At 39.4% G+C, this 19996-nt stretch overlaps 1 protein-coding gene and 1 pseudogene across 2 annotated transcripts in view; both read right to left on the bottom strand.

Moving 5' to 3' along the window:
• LOC124795194 (pyrroline-5-carboxylate reductase 1, mitochondrial-like) overlaps window positions 1-19996 on the bottom strand; it is a 154449-nt gene that overhangs the window by 15327 nt on the left and 119126 nt on the right. For both annotated transcript variants that reach the window (XM_047259098.1, XM_047259099.1), the window contains 2 exons: window positions 11441-11653; window positions 6991-7156 (listed from right to left, as the gene is read on the bottom strand). In XM_047259098.1, coding sequence (XP_047115054.1) covers window positions 6991-7156; window positions 11441-11653 — 379 coding nt within the window. The remainder of the gene's footprint in view (window positions 1-6990; window positions 7157-11440; window positions 11654-19996) is intronic.
• Window positions 2444-2560, bottom strand: LOC124796934 (annotated as a pseudogene).

Genomic DNA, 19996 nt, shown 5'->3' with positions numbered 1-19996 from the left:
CAGAAAGAGCACTAAACCCAGACTGCAATATTTGCCAAAGACATTGTTCATAAGCTGCTGCTGCTATTAATGAAAGGGTGTTCACATTGTTGAACCTTTCCCCTGCAGCATGTGAATGGCTGGTGATAGCACACTAAATTGTCATCACTCATTATGGGAAACATCACTCATTAGGTGAGTCATTTTTTTTATAATTTGTTTTGCTCATTATGCAAATTGTGTGTTATGGGAGGTGCTCCTTAAGTGTTGTTCCACTATACTTGGAAAATATCCAGAGAGACAGGAAGATTCCAGCTGGATTACATCATGGTGAAATAGAGATTCTGAAATTAGATATTGGATTGTAAGGTATATCCAAGTGCAGATGTAGACTCAGATCACAATTTAGTAAGGATGAAGAGTACACTGAAGTTTAAGAGAATCATCCACAAGAGTCATTTTGGAAGGAAATGCGATACTGATGTACTGAGGAATGATGAGACACATTTGAATTTCACTACAGATGTGGATGATGCATTAAGGAATACCAGAGTAGGCAGTACCGTTGAAGAGGGTTGGGCATGTATAAAAGTACGATCACAGACGTTGAACAGATGAACACAGGTACAAGGCAAGTAACTGCGAGGAAACCTTGGGTAACAGAAGAAATACAGAATGTTTATAAATGAATTCAGTGCTTTTAAAAATTGATAATAAATTGGTTTGTTTCTTTATATGGGCAAACCTTACAGCATAAGCAGTGGCAACTGTCCAAGTTTTTGATGCGCTACCCGCAGTTCACTTATGATGCTTAGGGTGCAGGTGTAGAATCTGTATCCAAGATGGCTTCACACCAGGAAGAGGTTTCCTTTGTTCTCAGGTTTGAGGTGTCCAGGCCTGTGGTTACAGTGCAGTGTGAGTTTCATGCACAGTTTAAGGAAGACCCACCACTCAAGAGTAACCTACGTAGGTGGTACTGACAGTTTGTGGAAACCAGATACCTTTGTAAGGAAAAGAGTCCTGGTCAACCTAGTGTGTCTGATGCAAATGTCGAAAGAGGTCACAAGGTATTCCACAGAAGTCCTTGTAAGACATTTAGTAAAGCAAAGCAGGGAACTGTTCGTGCAAAGGTTACAATGTGGAAGCTATTGCATAAGCAGCTATGTTTTAAACTGTACAAAGTGGGGTTAGTGCAGGTCCTTATGCCAGCAGATAAAGGAGAAATGCATGACTTTTGTGAAGAGCTGCAGTTAAAAATGAAAGGCAGTGGTTTTGTAGAAAGACTCATCTTCAGCAGTGAAACCACTTTCGATGTAAATGGTGAGGTGAACAAACACAGTGTCCATATGTTTGTACCTGGGTAAGCAATAAACCACATATGCAGATAGAGCACCAGCATAACTCTCCAAAAGGAGTGTTTTTTATGCAACATTGCACAAGAAAGCACATGGTCCATTTTTCTTTGAACAACAAAACAGTGTCAGGTAATTCATTTCAAGGTATGTTGGAAACCTGGTTGTTACCCATTCTGAATACCAGTCATGATGACTACATTTTGAAACTGGACTGTGCTCCACCCCATTTTCAGAGAAATGTCAAGAGCTTCTTAATCATGTTCTTCAGTAACACTGGACTGGATGTGCTGCAGCAGCAAACAACAATTTTCTTCCCTGGCCACCCGTTCACCATATTAATCATCATACAATTTTTTTATGGAGATTTGTGAAGGTTTATGTACCACCAATGCTCATGTTCCCTTTTTGTGACTGGATAAAGCATTTACTGCAGACCATCATGGAGGACATGCTATATCAAGTTTGGGAACACTTTGATTACTGTGTACATGTGTGTCATGTGACCAAGGAAGCACATTTTGAGGGACTGTGATTAATGCATCAGAAACCTGGATGGTTGCCACTGCTCATGGTGCCCATATAAAGGAATAAATTGATTTTTTTATTAATTTTTAAAATGGAACTATTCGTTTATAAATGTCCTGTACTTCAACTCGTCAAAAAAAGAAGGAAGTAAAAAAAAATGTTCATAGAAAGACAAGAATACTGCAATATAAATCCCTTAGGAATGAAATATATAGGAAGTGCAGGTCAGCCAAGGTGAAATGGCATCAGGAAAGATGTGAAGGAATTGTAAAAGAGATCATAGTTGGGAAAATTGACCAAGCATATACAAAAATCAAAACAGGCTTTGGGTAAAATAAAAGCAAAGGTGGCAACATTAAAAACTAAAAAAACTAAACTCCTCCCAAACAGGCCATGAAGGCCCAACAGTACCGACTGGCCTCCGTGTCATCCTCAGCTCCCAGGCGTCACTGGATGCGGAGATGGAGGGGCATGTGGTCAGCACACCACTCTCCCGGCCATATGTCAGTTTCTGAGACCGGAGGTGCTACTTCTCAATCAAGTAGCTCCTCAGTTTGCCTCACAATAGCTGAGTGCACCCCACTTGCTAACAGCACTCAGCAGGCGGATGGTCACCCATCCAAGTGCTAGCCCAGCCCAACAGCGCTTAACTTCGATGAACTGATGGGAACCGGTGTTTCCACTGTGGCAAGGCTGTTGGCAGCAACATTAAAAGTGCATTGGTAATTCCATTGTTAAATGCAGAGTCCAGAGCAGATAGTTGGAAAGAGTGTGTTGAAGGCCTCTAAGGAGAACTTGTCTGATGACGTGATAGGAGAACAAATTTCAGTCGATATGGAAGACAGAGAGTCCAGCATTAGAGTCAGAATTTAAAAGAGCTCTGGAAGACCTTGGATCAAATAAGACAGAAGAGATAGATTGCATTCCATCAGAATTCCAAAAATCACTGGGGAAAGTGGCAACCAAATGACTGAGTTGATATGTAGACTATGAGACTGACATGTCATCAAATTTTTGGAAAAATATTCGCACAATACCGAAGCCAGCAAAGGGAGGTAAGGGCAAAAATTATCATACAATCAGCTCATGCACCCAATATACTTACTAGAATAATATACAAAAGAATAGGAAAGAAAATTGAGGATCTGTTAGTTGATGATCGGTTCAACTTTAGGAAAGGTAAACATACCAGGGAGGCAATTCTGACATTTCACTGGCTAACGGAAGCAAGACTGAAGGAAAATCAAGTCATATTCAAGCATTTGTCAATCTGTAAAAAGTGTTTAGCAATTAAAATGGTGTAAGACACTCGGAATTCTGAGAAAACTAGGATTACGCTATAGGGGAAGAAGGGTAATACACAGTATGTGCAAGAACCAAGAGAGAAAAATAAGGTTGGAAGACCAAAAATTAAGTGGCCATATTAAAAGGGGTGTAAGACAAGGATGCAGCCTTTCACCTTTATTGTTCAATCTATACATCAAAGAAGCAATGATAGAAATAAAATAAAGGTTCGAGAGCAGGTTTTAAATTCAGAATGAAAGGATATCAGTGATAAGAGTTGCTGACGTTGCTATCCTCAGTGAAACTGAAGAAGAATTATGGGGTGTGTTGAACGGAATGAACAGTCTAATGAGCACAGAAATGTACTGAGAGTAAACTAGAAAAAGACAGAAGTAATGAGAAGTATCAGAAATGAGAATAGCAAGTAACTTAAAATCAAAATTGGTGAACACAAAATAGACAAGGTTAAGGAATTGTGCTACCTTGCAGGCAAAATAATCCATGACAAACAAAGCAAGAAGGATGTAAAAACACAGAGAAAAGTCTACCGGTATCAAACATAGATCTCAATTTGAGAAAGAAATTTCTGAAAATGTGTTTCGAGCACAGAATTATATGGTAGTGAATCATGGATAGTGGGAAAAGTGGAACAAAAGAGAATCGAAGTGTTTGAGTTCTGGGGCTGCAGAAGAATGCTGAAAATTATGTGGACTGATAATATAAGGAATGAGGAGGTTCTCTGCAGAATAGGTGAGGGGAAAAATATATGAAAAATACTGACAAGAAGAAGGGGCAGGACTAGAGACAAGCATTAAGATCATAGTAAATAATCTCCATGGTACTAGAGGGAGTTGTAAAGGGGAAAAACCATAGGGAAAGACACAGATTGGAATAAATTCAATGAGTAATAGAGGATGTAGGGTGCAAATGCTACTCTGGGATGAAGAGATTAGCATAAGAGAGGAATTCATGGTGGATCACATCAAATCAGTCTTCTGTTGAAACAATCCCTGACATGATCATCATGCACATTAAGGTGGAAAGAAGACTGACCAAAGGAAACAAGATACTCCAAGTCCACGCCGTTTGGCTTCACATTTATTTACAGAGGTGTTCATTTAGAGAAACATGCCAGTGTGTCATCGAACCTAAGGCTCCGCAGAACCTTCCTAAGTATATGACACAGCAATTCCCACGGTAGATCATTTCTCTATGAATTACAGTACAATCTGTGAACAGTGGTAGAGAGTGCTTAACATTATAAAATAACAAATTGATGTTTATCATTATTATAAGCTGCCACATCACACTTTTGTGCATTATGTGACTTTATGATGATGAGTCTGCATCAAGGATAAACTTTGCTGAGCACTACTTGATGCAGTTTACTTGATCACATAACATGTCAGATATTCCCATAATATCTTAATAATTAACTGATAGTGCATAATAGTATCAAAAGCTTTAAGTTAAGAGATATGGATCATCAGATGTATAATCATGATGAAACAGTGTTTATAATCAAATGGTAACAACAGAAATTCCCATGGAAAAATTTAAGAAATAAGATGGGTTTTAAAATGAATTGAGACAGAATTATCCTCCTCTTTTTCATAAATAAATCAGGTAGTCATAAAGTGCAACCTTTTTGCATAGTCAAAAGTAAAAGCCTGAGATGTTTGAAGTTGTAGACATGTCATTATTACAGTTCACCTACATGCATTAAGGAATGTTGATGACACATGACATCTTTATACAGTGGTTTTGAGAAGATTTCTTCCATGAGTTAGAAAGCACCTATAATTGTGATAGAAGAACCCCTGCTATGCTGTGTTGCAGTCAGGAGATAGAAAAACAAAAATTTGTTTTTGTCTAAAAACAGAATGACATCAATGCAGCCACTGTATTGAGGCATCATATTAGTATTTGAGGCTCATTGCTGCCATGAACTGTTCACCACAATAGTGAATTCAGATGAGGAATGTAAATTTTCTTGAAATCTGTAAATCTGAAGACTGTTACATATTTAGTAGGCCTGGTCTGGCAAAGTATCAGTCTGATCCTTATTAGGAATTTCTGGAACAAGTATTCCATTGAAGAAAATGTAACACATAAAGAATGTAGTGACACAGCTTCCAACTGCAATGACATTCAGTCTGCAAGCTATGTTCTGCCTTGCAGTATTCATCTTGAAGTTCTGAACCAGTGGGCAGCTGCTGACAATGTCCAACCAAATTCACAGATCATAGATTAAAAAGACATCATTAATATCATACAAAATGAAAAGGGTAAAGCAGTCAAAGATGAGGATTGAAAAGAAGAAGTGCCTCGTCCTGGTCAATATATATTTCAACTGCTTTGTTTTATGAAACAAAACATCAATAGACTGCATCTACTAAACTGTATAATAATAGTGTTAAATGTATGGAAATCAAACTGTACAGCAATCTCCCAAAACAAGTAGAAAGTATTCAAGAATCAACAGAATTTTAATAAGCCCTAAGAGCATTCCTAAAAAAGCATTGCTTTTACAGCACACAAGATTTTCTTGAATGTGACCTATCATAAATCTGTCATCCCAGCAGCCAGAGACTGTTGCATGTGTGTGCGAGTTGCATTTATGTGAGTGCATGTGTCTCTGATGAAGGCTTTGGTTGCCGAAAGCTCATTTTCTGACAGTCTTTTTGTTGTGTCTGTCTAGACTCGGCATTTTCATGATGTGGTGAATAGTGACTATCCTCCTCCTCATATTACTATCATAAACTAAATTAGATATTTTGGTTATCTTTAAAAACTAAATTGTTGTTTATAAATAACCTATTGTCCATAAAGAACTTTCACAGTTTTATGTGGCCAGTGTTGTTATTTGAAGTTATTCTAATATTATTATTATGAATACATACAGATCATATCTTCAGTGTTATGTTCACTATAGGAAAAAATGTTATGTATATGTATGTTCTTATATCACCTGTTTGACTTGTCCCATATCGTTGTTCATTTCTGTACACTGAATGATTTGTGTATCAATAAAGATACAATACAATACAAGAAAAAAGCATAGAAGATATTCCAAGTACATATGAAATATTAATAACATGAACAAAATGATTGTAAGCATGGAAAGACAAAGTGGCCAAAGCATATTCAGTTGTTGCATGTGCTGAACATAAAACAATATGCACAAAAGAAAATGCATGAAATGACCCACAAAAAAAAATTTAACAGACTTCTTTAGAGTGATAGAAAAATGAACCTATTGTAGGTTACAGATAGTGTTGTAAATTACTAGTTTCAACCTGTTTGAAGGGTGTGATGATTCTGCAGGTGTTTGTTTAATTAGTGAGAACTCCTCCAGTTGCTGCTGGTAACTTTATTGTGTCCACAACTGATTTTAGCTTTTACATTAGGCAATTTTCAAGTGGTCATTTGATATTGTTCCTCTACAATGTAGTCTTCTAGAACCACTTAAAAATGTCCTAATTTAAAGACTGAAACTGGTAGTGGATGTAATAAAATTCTCTACAGCAACTGGAGTGGATTTCATTAATTAAAAGGGTTGTAAATAGTTATTATTTTGTAGCATATTTTACATACCATAGTGTAATACTGTGTTTTATTTGGAACTACTGTAATGTTACAGTTGTTCATCAGTTATCTGATTGCTGTATTTGGTAAGTTTTTTTAAATGTTTTACTTCTAATACACTGTATGATACAGTAAAAAATTGCATTATGTGAATTCCATTTGTTCAACAACCCAGTTGAAATGTCTGTTCATGATTAAATTTATTCTAAGTGACCACTTTCATTTCCAAAAATAATATTCGTAGCAATGATGGGCTTACCTGCAGGGGAAGTCACATCATCACAAAGTTGTGATAAGTGTTGGTTTGACTCTACTGCTGTCTTGGCTGCACCTAGTACAGTTTGTGTCACTAGCCTTCTGGCCAATTCCCTTGGTAGGCCCATCCTCACACCTCCTGTACATAATGCTTCCATGATTGCATACACCTGAGTCAGATAATAACGTATGTTGTAACATGTATACTTCCCTTAAGACCAATGCCAGGGGTAATAGATATTTTCCTGTTTATTCATATTCATATCTTTATTTACCACTGACCATACACTGAGGTGGCAAAAGTTGTGGGATGGTGATATGCACATATACAATGGCAGTAGTACCACATACACACAATATAAAAGGGCAGTGCACTGGTGGAACTGTTATTTTTACTCAGATGATTCATGCAAGAAGGTGTTTGACATGATTATGGCCACACGACAGGAATTAACAGACTCTGAATGAAAAATGGCAATTGGAGCTAGACACTTGGGACATTCCATTTTCGAATTGTTATGGAATTCAATATTCTGAGATCCACAGAGTCAAGAGTGTGCTGAGAATACCAGATTACAGGCATTATTTCTCACCATGGACAATGCAGTGGCCAACAACCTTTGCTTAATGAGCGAGAGCAGTGGCTTTCATGAAGAGTTGTCTGTGATGACAGACAAGTAATGCTGTGTGAAATAACCACAGTAATCAATTTGGGACATATGATGAACATATACATTAGGACAGTGTGGCGAAATTTGGCATTAATGGGCACACAACTGATGCAAATGCCTTTGTTAACAGCACAAAATTATCTGCAGTGCCTCTCCTGGGCTCGTGACTGTCTCAGTTAGACCCTACATGACTGGAAAATCATGGCGTGGACAGACGAGTACTGATTTCAGATAGTAAGAGCTGCTGGTAGGGTTTGAGTGTGGCTCAATCCCCATGAAGCCATGGACCCAAGTTGTCAAGCTACTGTGTGAGCCGGTGGTGGCTCCATAATGGTGAGAGTTATGTTTATATAGAATGGACTGGGTCCTTTAGTCCAACTTAATGGGAGCATTGACTGGAAGTGGTTATGTTTGGTTGACTGGAGATCACTTGCAGCTATTCATGGACTTCATATTCCCAAACAATGATGGAACTTTTGTGGATGACAATGCACCATGTTACCAGTTTGAAGAACATTCTGGACAGTTTGAGTGAATGATTTGCCACCCAGATTGCCTCACATGAATCTCATCAAACATTTCTGGGACACAATTGAGAAGTTAGCTTGTACGCATAATCCTGCATCAGTAACATATTCACAACTATGGATAGCTATAGAGGTAGCATGGCTCAATATTTCTGTTGGGAGCTCCCAATGGCTTCTTGAGCCCATGCCATGTTGCATTGCTGCACTACACAGTGCAAAAGGAGGTGCCCCCTGACTTTGGTCACCTCACTGTACATACAATGGATTAAGCTGCATCTCTTATACATAATTACAGATGTACATAGTTAACAATACACTTAATTACAGTCATAGATAATTACTGTCATTTAGTCATACATTTGCAATTTTAACATATGTTCACAATCTGTATATCAAGAAGTCCTGATATATTATAAAACAGGATTTCAGCCAAGTAGTTAGACAATGTTCTTTGAAATAATTTCCAAGATATGTACCATGCTGGGGGTAATAAGTTATTAAAGATGGTCACAGAGCTGATTCTGGGTGAGTGGGCTACTTTTACCAGTCTGTATCTTGGAATATCCATTTCCATTTTGCCCCTGGTGTTCTGCTCATGAATATCTCCTCCTATGTGAAATTCTTTTATATTTATTATAATTTTTAGCTATGAGAGATGTATGCACAGGTTTACATTTTTGAGTATATTAAGTTTTCTAAACAGATGTTGACAGTGATCTCTTGGGTCAGTCCCACACATTTCTCATATGACCTTTTCTTTTTTATTTTCGGTATATCATGTATGATGAAGAGTGACACCCCCCCCCCCCCCTCCCCCACCAGCAGTCAATAAGAAATGTGAGACTGGAACAGACTAAATATATTATGTGAGCCATAGGTATTCAGAAGTAAATACATCTTGTATTCTCTAGACTATATATATTTCTCTTGATATTCTTTAGCAAAACTGACTGAAGTGTACTCCCCAGGTCAACTTATAGCTAATACGACATCTCAAAATTTTAGCTGATTGATTTTCTGTATTGTTAGATAGTTCTAACAGAAGATAACGATTCTCATCTGTGTTGCACAGAAATTATCTGGACGAGAACAATTTCACTGAAGCACCTAGTGATTCCAGTGACTTTTATTTTAATAATGAGTTGTCTTTATGGGTGGTAAACTATTTTTGTGTCATTTGTATAGTAGATCACAGAATAGGAAACACAACATGAGAAATTATTGATTGAAATTATGAAAAAGAATGAACCAAAAACTGATACCCGTGGCACCCCATCCTCAACAATTTTCACCAGAGATTCTCTGTTTCTCATAGAGACAAAATATTTTTATTACTGAAGTATGAAGTACTTATTTTTACGGATGTATGACCCAGAAAATTCAAGCCTCTCAAGTAATATTTCATCAGGAATAGACTCAAAGGGGTATGTAGGTCACATAAAACTATGAAGGCTATGTTCTTATTTTAAAAAGCAGTGAGTATCTGGTTAGTAACATCAAGAACTCCTGCCATGGTATTTTACTCCATCTGTAATACAACTGATTCTTTGGAAAGAGGTAATTTTCTTCAAAATAATCACTTAATTGATTGTATACAAGAGTTTCAAATATTTTGGAAATTATTGGAACTATTGAGATTGGACGAATACAGAATAAGGAATACCTTTAAGAAAATGGCAGCTGTATTCATAAAAAGTTGTTTGTGACCGAAAAACTGGGGCTTACATAGAAAACTAATTAAAAAATCTGAACTTTAATTTACACTGAAGCTGTATTAGAGAAGTAGGCACAAGCATAGAACAGATTGGACACATACCACAAAAAGGAATACATTTAAGAAAATGGGAGCTGTATTCACAAAAACTTGTTTGTGGCCTAAAAACTAGGGCTTACATAGAAAACTAATTAAAAAATCTGAAATTTAATTTAAACTGAAGTGCCTGTAGACAGGCGGAACAAATAAATAAATAAATAAATGTGCATTGGTTGGCAATGTCTATATAAGAAAAGAAGTGTCTGGTGCAGTATGGCAGGTTATCAAGATTTAAATGAGTTTGAGCGTAGTGTTATACTTGGCACATGAGTGATGGGACACAGCATCCCTGAGGTAGTGATGAAGTGAGGATTTTTCAATACAACAATTTCATGAGTGTACTGTGAATATCAGGAATCCAATAAAACATCAAATCTCTGACATTGCTGTGCACAGAAAAAGATCCTGCCAAAAAGGACCAACAATGACTGAAGAGGATCATTCATGACAGAAGTGCAACCCTTCCACAAATTGCTGCAGATTTCAATGCTGGGCCATCAACAAGTGTCTGCATGTGAACCATTCAACAAAACATCATCAATATGGGCTTTCAGAGCTAAAGGCCCACTCATTTAACATTTATGACTGCACAACACAACGCTTTGTGCCTTGCCTGGGCCCGCCAACACTGATATTGGACTGTTGATGACTGGAAACACATTGCCTGGTTGGACGAGTCTCATTTCAAATAGACATGCATGGTTACGGAGGCAACCTCATGAATCTATGTCAGCAGGGTTCTATTCAGTCTGGTGAAAGCTCTGTAATGGTGTGAGGCATGTGCAGTTGAAGTGATATGGGACCCCTGTTATGTCTAGATACAACTCTGACAGCTGACACATATGTAAGCATCCTGTCTGATCACCTGCATCGATTCATGTCCATTGTGCATTCCAATGGACTTGGGAAATTCCAGTAGGAAAATGTGACACCCTACATGTCCAGAATTGCTACAGAGTGGCTCCAGGAACGTTCTTCTGAGCTTAAACACTTCCACTGGCCACTGAACTCCCCAGACATGAACATTATTGAGCGTATCTCAGATGCCTTGCAATGTGCTGTTCAGTTGAGATCTCCACCCCCTCATACTCTTTTGGATTTATGGACAACCCTGCAGGATTCTTAGTGTCGGTTCCCTCTAGCACTACTTCAGACATTAGTCGAGTCCATGCCATGTCATGTTTCAGCATTTCTGCATGCTTGCAGGGGCCCTACATGATGTTAGGCAGGTGTACCAGTTTCTTTGGCTCTTCAGTGTATATAGGAACAGCGTTAATCAAGACTCATATTCCCAACCAAAGGCAGCATCAAAGAATATCAAAAAGAGAATAAGTTGTTAACTGAAAATTAAACAGACTCAAATTAGCACAAAATAGTATTACTATCTTCATGGCATTAATTTAGTTGTGAATAATGAGAGCAAGGATAATCTGAGCTACTTACATATGCTGGACCAGACCCACTTAATGCAGTAATAGGATCCATATAAGTTTCAGGAACCTCTTCACAAGTTCCAATTGAGCCAAACAACTTTTTTGTCAAATTTATGTCCTCAGGTCTGGCTGCACTTCCACAAGAGAATACTGATGCTGCACAACGAACAGTTGCTGGAGTATTAGGCATCACCCTGATTACACGAACATCTTTGGGTAGGCTCTGAAAGGTAGGAAATATGAAACATTTAAAATCAAACAATGGAAGATCCAGGATGGAATGTAACAATATTAGAGAAGAAAAGTTGCTACTCACTATATAGTGGAGATAATGAGTCACAATAGACACAGCAAAAAGATTCACATAATTTTAGCTTTTTGCCAATAAGGCCTTTGTCAGCAATAGACACACACACACGCACATACACACACACACACACATGCACACACACACACACACACACACACACACACACACACACACACACACATGCACGTGCGCACAAACGCAACTTGCACACACATGTGCAGTCTCAGATAACTGAAACGACACTGTGAGCAGCAGCACCAGTGCATGATGGGAGTGGAACTGGGTGGGGGTAAGGAGGAGGCTAGGACAGGGAGGGGGAGGAATAGTATGGTGGAGGTGGCGGACAGTGAAATGCTGCGTTTATATGGAGGGCAGGAGAGAATGTGGGGAGGGGGGTAAGTAGTGGAAAGGAGAGAAATAAAAATAAATTAAAAGACTGGGTGTGGCGTTGAAATGACAGCTGTGTACTGCTGGATAGGGAGCAGGGAGGGAGCTGGATGGGTGAGGACAGTGACTAATGAAGGCTGAGGCCAGGTGGGTTAGAGGAATGTAGGATGAATTGCAGGGAAAGTTCCCACCTGCGCAATTCAGAAAAGCTGGTGGTGGTAGGAAGGATCCATATGGCACAGGCTGTGAAGCAGTCAATGAGATGAGGGATATCATGTTTGGCAGCATGTTCAGCAACAGGGTGGTCCACTTATTTTTTGGCCACAGTTTGTCAGTGGCCATTCATGCAGACAGACAGCTTGTTGGTTGTCATGCCTACATAGAATGCAGCACAGTGGTTACAGCTTAGCTTGTAAATCACATGACTGGTTTCACGGGTAGCCCTGCCTTTGGTGGGATAGGTGATGTTAGTGATTGGACTGGAGTAGGTGGTGGTAGGAAGATGTATGGGACAGGTCTTGCATCTAGATCTATTACAGAGGTATGAGCCGTGAGGTAAGGGATTGGGAGCAGGGGTTGTGTAAGGATAGACGAGTATGTTGTGTATGTTTGGTGGACGGCAGAATACCACTGTAGGAGAGGTGGGAAAGATAGTGGGCAGGACATTTCTCATTTCAGGTCATGACTTAAGGTAATTGAAACTCTGGCAGAGAATGTTATTCAGTTGCTCCAGTACCGGATGGTACTGAGTTACGAGGGGAATGCTGCTCTGTGGCCAGACTGTGGGACTTTGGGCGGTGGTGGGAAACTGGAAAGATAAGGCACTGGAGATTTGTTTTTGTTCAAGGTTGGGAGGATAATTACGGTCAGTGAAGACTTCAGTGAGGCCCTTAGTATATTTTGAGAGGGACTGCTCATCACTGCTGATGCAACAACCACAGGTAGCTAGGCTGTATGGAAGGGTCTTCTTGGTATGGAATGGATGGCAGCTGTTGAAGTGGAGGTATTGCTGGTGGTTAGTAGGTTTGATATGAACATAGTTACTGATGTATCCATCTCTGAGGTGGAGGTTAACATCTAGGAAGGTGGCTTGTTGGGTTGAGTAGGACCAGGTGAAGCAAATGGGGGAGAAGTTGTTGAGGTTCTGGAGGAATGTGAATAGGGTGTCCTCACCTTCAATCCAGATAGCAAAGATGTCTTTAATGAATCTGAACCAGGTGAGAGGTTTAGAATTCTGGGTTTTTAGGAAGGATGCCCCTAGATGGCCCATGAATAGGTTGGTATAGGGTGGTGCCATGCGGGTGCCTATAGCTGTACCCTGGATTTGTTTGTAGGTAATGTCTTCAAAGGAGAAGTAATTGTGGGTGAGTATATAGTTGGTCATGGTGACTAGGAAGGAGGATGTTGGTTTGGAATACATAGGGTGTCTGGAAAGGTAGTGTTCGATAGCAGTAAGGCCATAGGCATTAGGAATGTTAGGGTACAGCGAACTGGCATCAATAGTGATGAGCAGGGCACCATGTGGTAAAGGGACAGGTGCTGTGGATAGTCAGTGGAGGAAATGGTTGGTATCTTTTATCTTGGAGGATAGGTTCTAGGTAATAGATTGAAGGTGTTGGTCTACGAGACCAGAGATTCTCTCAGCGGGGGCACAGTAACTGGCCACAATGGGGTGTTCCATTGCCTAGCCTAGCCACCCGTGGTCATCACATCTGCAGTGATGAGAGGGTCTCACTGAAGCCTTCATTGACTGTAATTATCCTCCCAACCTTGTACAAAAACAAATCTCCCATGCCTTATTTTCTAGTCTCTCACCACCTCCCAAAGTCCCACAGTCCGGCCACAGAGGAGCATTCCCCTCGTAACTCAGTAACATCCGGAACTGGAGCAACTGAATTACATTCTCCGCCAGAGTTTCGATTATCTCTCGCCGTGCCCTGAAATGAGAAATGTCCTGCCCATTCTCCTTTCCAACCCTCCTACAGTGGTATTCCACCGTCCATTGAACCTACACAATATACTCGTCTATCCTTACACAACCCCTGCCCCCAGTCCCTTACCTCATGGCTCATACCCCTGTAATAGACCTAGTTGCAAAACCTGTCCCATACATCTTCCTATCACCACCTACTCCAGTCCGATCACTTACATCACCTATCCCACCAAGGCAGAGCTACCTGTGAAACCGGTCATGTGATTTACAAGCTAAGCTGCTACCACTGTGCTGCATTCTATGTAGGCATGACAACTAACAAGCTGTCTGTCTGCATGAATGGCCACTGACAAACTGTGGCTGAAAAACAAGTGGACCACCCTATTGCTGAATATGCTGCCAAACATTATATCCCTCATCTCAATGACTGCTTCACAGCCTTTGCCATATGGATCCTTCCCGCCACCACCAGCTTTTCTGAATTGTACAGATGGGAACATTTCCTGAAATTCATCCTACATTCCAGTAGCCCTCCTGGCCTCAACCTCTGTTAGTCACTGTCCTCACCCATCTAGCTCCCTCCCTGCTCCAATTCCAGCAATACACAGCTGTCATTTCACTGCCACACCCAGTCTTTTTATTTCTCTCCTTTCTGCTACTTCCTCCTCCCCCCTCCCCTCCCCCCTACCCACCTTCTCTCCTGCCCTCCATATAAACTGCAGCACTTCACTGTCTGCCACCCCCACATACTATCCATCCCCCTCCCCGGCCCAGCCGCCTCCCCACCCCCACACAGTCACCACTCCCATCATGCACTGGTGCTGCTGCTTGCAATGTGATTTCAGTTGCCTGAGACAGCAGATATGTGTGCAAGCTGCATTTGCGTGAGTGTGTGTGTGATGTGTGTATATGTCTATTCCTGACAAAGGCCTTAATGGCCTAAAGCTATAATTGTGCGAATCTTTTTGTTGTGACTATCACGACTCAGCATCTCCACTATATGGTGAGTAGCAACTTTCCTTCCCTGATATTGAAACATTTAAAACTTATATTTACCATTCTAACTAAGATAGTCCATACTGTTATTTGAGTTAGAGGTAAATTTTGGGAGTTATATTGTTAGCACTTTGGAAATCAGTGCTCTTTAGTTCACCAGTCAAATATTCTCACTGTCATTGTGTTTATACTGAACAGACTCATAAGTGGAGACATTATCCACAACAACATAAATGTTTCACTGATTTCACGTAAGACATAGCTGCTGGAAAAGGTAGTATCAAGATTATAGTATCTAATTTTGACAGACAGAAGTGGAAAGACTCCTAATGGGCATGAAGATGATAGTGCAAGAAGCATTCAATGAATCCAAAAGTAAAATATGGTAACTGATTTGACTAAAATTAATAAGTTTCAGTGTTACATATAGTTAGTATCAGGAGAGAGACTAACATAATGTCCCTGAAGAGGAGCAGCATCCTTTAAAGTGATTGCAGTGACAACAGCTTGGATGATTGATTGATCTGACCTAGCAGCATTGGCCAGTATGGCCTAGCTATGTTGGTATTGTGAACGTCTGAGAGTGATAGGAAACCACAGCAATTATATTTCCTAATGTCCTGCAGTTCTGCTCTATGGTTTAATAATGATATCCTCTTGGGAAAACTTGTCCAGGAGGTAAATAATCACCCATTTGTATATCCAAGTGGGGACTCCTCAGGAGGGAAGAGTCATCAACAAAAACAAAGTTTTCTATGTGTTGGAGATTGGAACATTAGAACCCTTAACTGGATAAGTAGGTTACAGAATTTAAAAATTCTCATAGATAGGATGAAATTAGATATCACAGAAATTAGGGAAGTGCAGAGGCAGTAAGTGTAAGACTTCTAAGTGGTTGAGCACAAAATCAATTAGGGGTAATGAAGAAGTAAGCCTAATAAAGAATAAGAAAATAGGAATGCAGTTGAGCTACGGTGTACAGCATGGTGAAAAAATTTTCATATCTAATATAGACACAAGGTCATCAGTCACCACAGTAGTACAAATTTAAACACCTACTGGGTTTGCAGATGATGGAGAGACTGAAAGACTGTATGATGAGATAAAATAAATTGTTCAAATTATTAAGGGAGATGCAAATCTGACTGTTGTGGGTGACAGGAGTTCACAGTATGAGAAGGCAAAACATAGATTGAGGACATAGAATGAAAGGAGGAGTTACTTGGTTGAATTTTGCATGGAGCAAAATTTAATTATTGCCAACACTTGGTTTAAGAATCATGAGAGAAGTTTGTATACCTGGAAAAAAGCCTGTAGACACCAAAATATTTCAGGTAGATTATATCAGGATAAGACAAAGATACTGAGATTAGATTTCAAACTGCAAAGTATTTCCAATAGTAAAGGTGGACTCTGACAATAATGTATTAGTTGTGATCTACTGATTCAGACTAAAGGAAGTGCAGAAAGGTGGTAAGTTAATAATATGGAATCTGGATAAGTTGAAAGAATCAGAGGTTGATGATGGTTTCATAAAGAACATTAGCCAATGATTAACTGGAACACAGGAAATGAATACAAGAATGAATGTGTAGCCTTTTGAGATAATACAGTGAAAGCAGCAGATAGTCAAATAAACAAAAAGTCATGGCCCAGTAGAAATCCTTGGACAACACATAACGTACTGAAATTAACTGACAAAAGGAGGATATATAAAAATGTGTAAATGAAGTGGGTAAGAGGGGATGCTGAAGTCTAAAAAAATTAGAATGATAGTAAGTGCAAACTGACAAAGGAAGAATGGGTACTGGAGAAATTCCAGGCCGTAGAAGCAAAAATGACTACGGGAAAGACAGACAAATTGTATGGGGAAATTAAATAGATGTTTGGAGAAAAGAGGAGCACCTGTATGAATATTAAGAGGTCAGATGGTAAGTCCATACTAAGCAAAGAAGGAAAGGCAGAAAAGTGAAAGTGTGATGTAACAAGGTGAAATCCTCATCAGACTGCTGGGCATATGAGCTGCCTATAAAAAGAAGATCTATATGCCTCAGTGGCAGAGGTGCTCTACGGGGAACCAACCATCATATTTTTTTTATTTTTATTCCATGTTTGTTATTTATTCAGAAACAATTTTTTCACTTCATGAACCACAAAAAATTTCAAAGTACATATTTTGTGTTCTGGCATAACCACAAGCACCGGAACAAACTGTGTGTCAAACTTACACGAACATTGTATATAGTAAAGGACTCTGACTTGTTTGCATGTCACCCATCGCTTGTGACACCATTGTAAATTCCAAGTTAAGTATTGTCAGTTTTCTTATTTGTAATAAAAACCATTAATATTATTTGCCTGAATTATTGTACAGCATTCTGAGAATGCAGCATCCCTTAGGTACCCTATATGCAATGATTGGGTAGGACCCCAGATTTTGAATGACAAACATTCAACTAAGGAAAACACATACAATATGCTGCAACCGCAGTCTGGATGTTTAATCTGTTGCTTTATAGATTATGTTACTCATGTCACTACATGAAAAATATGTGACATATTTCCTTAAACTTACTCCTTTCTTTAAACTACGTACACCAGCAAAAAGTAAGTTGCACAAACATTTGAATGTGAGACAAAACATCATATTAAACTGTTTAAAGACTTTTACAATTAAGAGCAAATGGATAGATTTGTTCACAGTAACTCATCAACAGGCAACATATGTGGAAGAGAATTTAAACAAAATATTCTCATATAGTATTTTTGATTATAGACAAATTTGGAGCTCATAGAAATGTATGTGTAAGTCTGGCACAAGATGGTGCATAGTAATTTAACTCTAAAATTATTTTAGTATTATTCAGTAACTGTCCCCACAATTTGGAATGTTAGATGTTAAAATCAAAAGCTACTACCTGCAACTACCCATCAAGAGTGACTACACCCGGGGACTATCTACCACTTGGCTCTGCTAGACTGTGAAGTCCTCAAGAAATGAGAACAGGCAGAGTTCATTAAATCTGAATCTGAAAATCTGTCTTCCCAGGAACATAGCATGTGAGAAATCACAATATCAAACTCTCTGAACTGCCAGGGACCTGACATTCTTGATCTACATTGACTCAAGTTAAGATTAACTCATTCCACCGTCTCTCGATTGCACTTTATCTGAGCCTCTAACCCTGGAATTCTTGAAAATTGGCTCATCCAGATCTTTGAAACAGGAGTCACAGGACGGTGGCTGATATGAGTCTCCGAATGTCAGTTTCTCTAACTGATTATAGTTTGGAGGTGTGTACCTTGAATCACAAGATGACGGTGCCCCATCTGATGATAAATAATCACTCACACTCCTGTCATTTACTATGAGCACTTTTATTCTCACAGCATATACAAAGGTGTGTAGCATAGATCATGTGCTACAGAGAAATGATCTGGCAAAGATACAGTTGTTCTTGCTGCAGTAGGGCAGCACTATTATCGAGGGGTGTGGGGTGGGAGGAGGGGTGGTTGGAGCCAGTGGTTCTACATCCTCACAAATAGAATGGCATCAGAGTGACAGCTAGCAGTCATGTGGTGGTTTGTTTGTCAGGGATGAGTCAGAACATTCTGGACAGCAAGTGATTTGCAGACAGATACACATTCTTGGAAATGAAGTACTTAAGGCCGAAGAAGGGGTGTCACTGTTTGGGGATTGGAAAAACCTAGCCATTGTGAACCATGCAATCTTTTATAGCATGAAGAGATAACATTTCTCACACAGTGTGTAAAAATGCAAAGTGGAGTTTTATGGTCTTCACATTAGATGATATTTTGTGAAGGAATAAACATATTCATTAAGCAAAAACAACATATTGAAGACAATGTTGAGACTGAATTACTGGACCTCAGAGCTCTTGAACGCAAACAGCAGTTCCAGAGCTACAGATAATTAAAAAATGTATTTTACTACCACAATTTGAAGTTAGTTAACTCAATTAATAAACCTGATATGACACTCAGACCGATACCAATAGATCTCAGTGAGAGCTGTCTATTAATATATTCACTTACATCATTTGCTTGGCTGCAAAAGGCGGGTGTAACGTTGATGTTCAGTGCAGCGTTCTTTCACGGTGCGTGTGGTTTGACCTATGTAAGCCATACCACATTGGCACGGTATCTTGTAAATTCCGGCCTTTCGTAGTAACAGATTGTCCTTAACTGATCCCACAAGGTCCGCAATCTTAGATGGTGGGCAGAAAACCACTTTTACCTGAAATTTTCGGAGGATTCGTGCTATTTTAAATGAAGTGTTGCCAACAAAAGGAAGAAAAGCTAAAGATTGTTCTGGCATTTTCTCCTCTTTATTCACTTCCTGCTTCTTAGTTTTAACTGTTAGTGCCCTGTTAATCTGCTGGATGGAATACCCATGTTTGCTGAATACTGTCTTTAGATGGGTGAGTTCTTGAGATAAGCTATCTAGATCTGAGACAGTATGAGCTCCATGAACAAGTGTTTTAAGCAAACTCATGGTTTGCGATGGGTGATGGCAACTCGATGCTTGCAGGTACAAATCAGTATGAGTGGGTTTCCGGTAAACTGTATGCCCTAGAGAAGGAAGAATGATGGTTCTCTAGGGCATTCAGTTTACCGGAAACCCACTCATATTGATTTATACCTGCAAGCATCGAGTTGCCATCACCCATCGCAAACCATGAGTTTGCTTAAAACACTTGTTCATAGAGCTCATACTGTCTCAGATCTAGATAGCTTATCTCAAGAACTCACCCATCTAAAGACAGTATTCAGCGAAAATGGGTATTCCACCCGGCAGATTAACAGGGCACTAACAGTTAAAACTAAGAAGCAGGAAGTGAATAAAGAGGAGAACATGCCGGTACAATCTTTAGCTTTTCTTCCTTTCGTTGGCAACACTTCATTTAAAATAGCAAGAA

This window comes from Schistocerca piceifrons, chromosome 4, assembly GCF_021461385.2.
Source record: "Schistocerca piceifrons isolate TAMUIC-IGC-003096 chromosome 4, iqSchPice1.1, whole genome shotgun sequence".
Classification (NCBI taxonomy): Eukaryota; Metazoa; Arthropoda; class Insecta; order Orthoptera; family Acrididae; genus Schistocerca; species Schistocerca piceifrons.
Note: the sequence above shows the minus strand (reverse complement) of the source record. Positions and strands in the feature narration are given on the sequence as shown.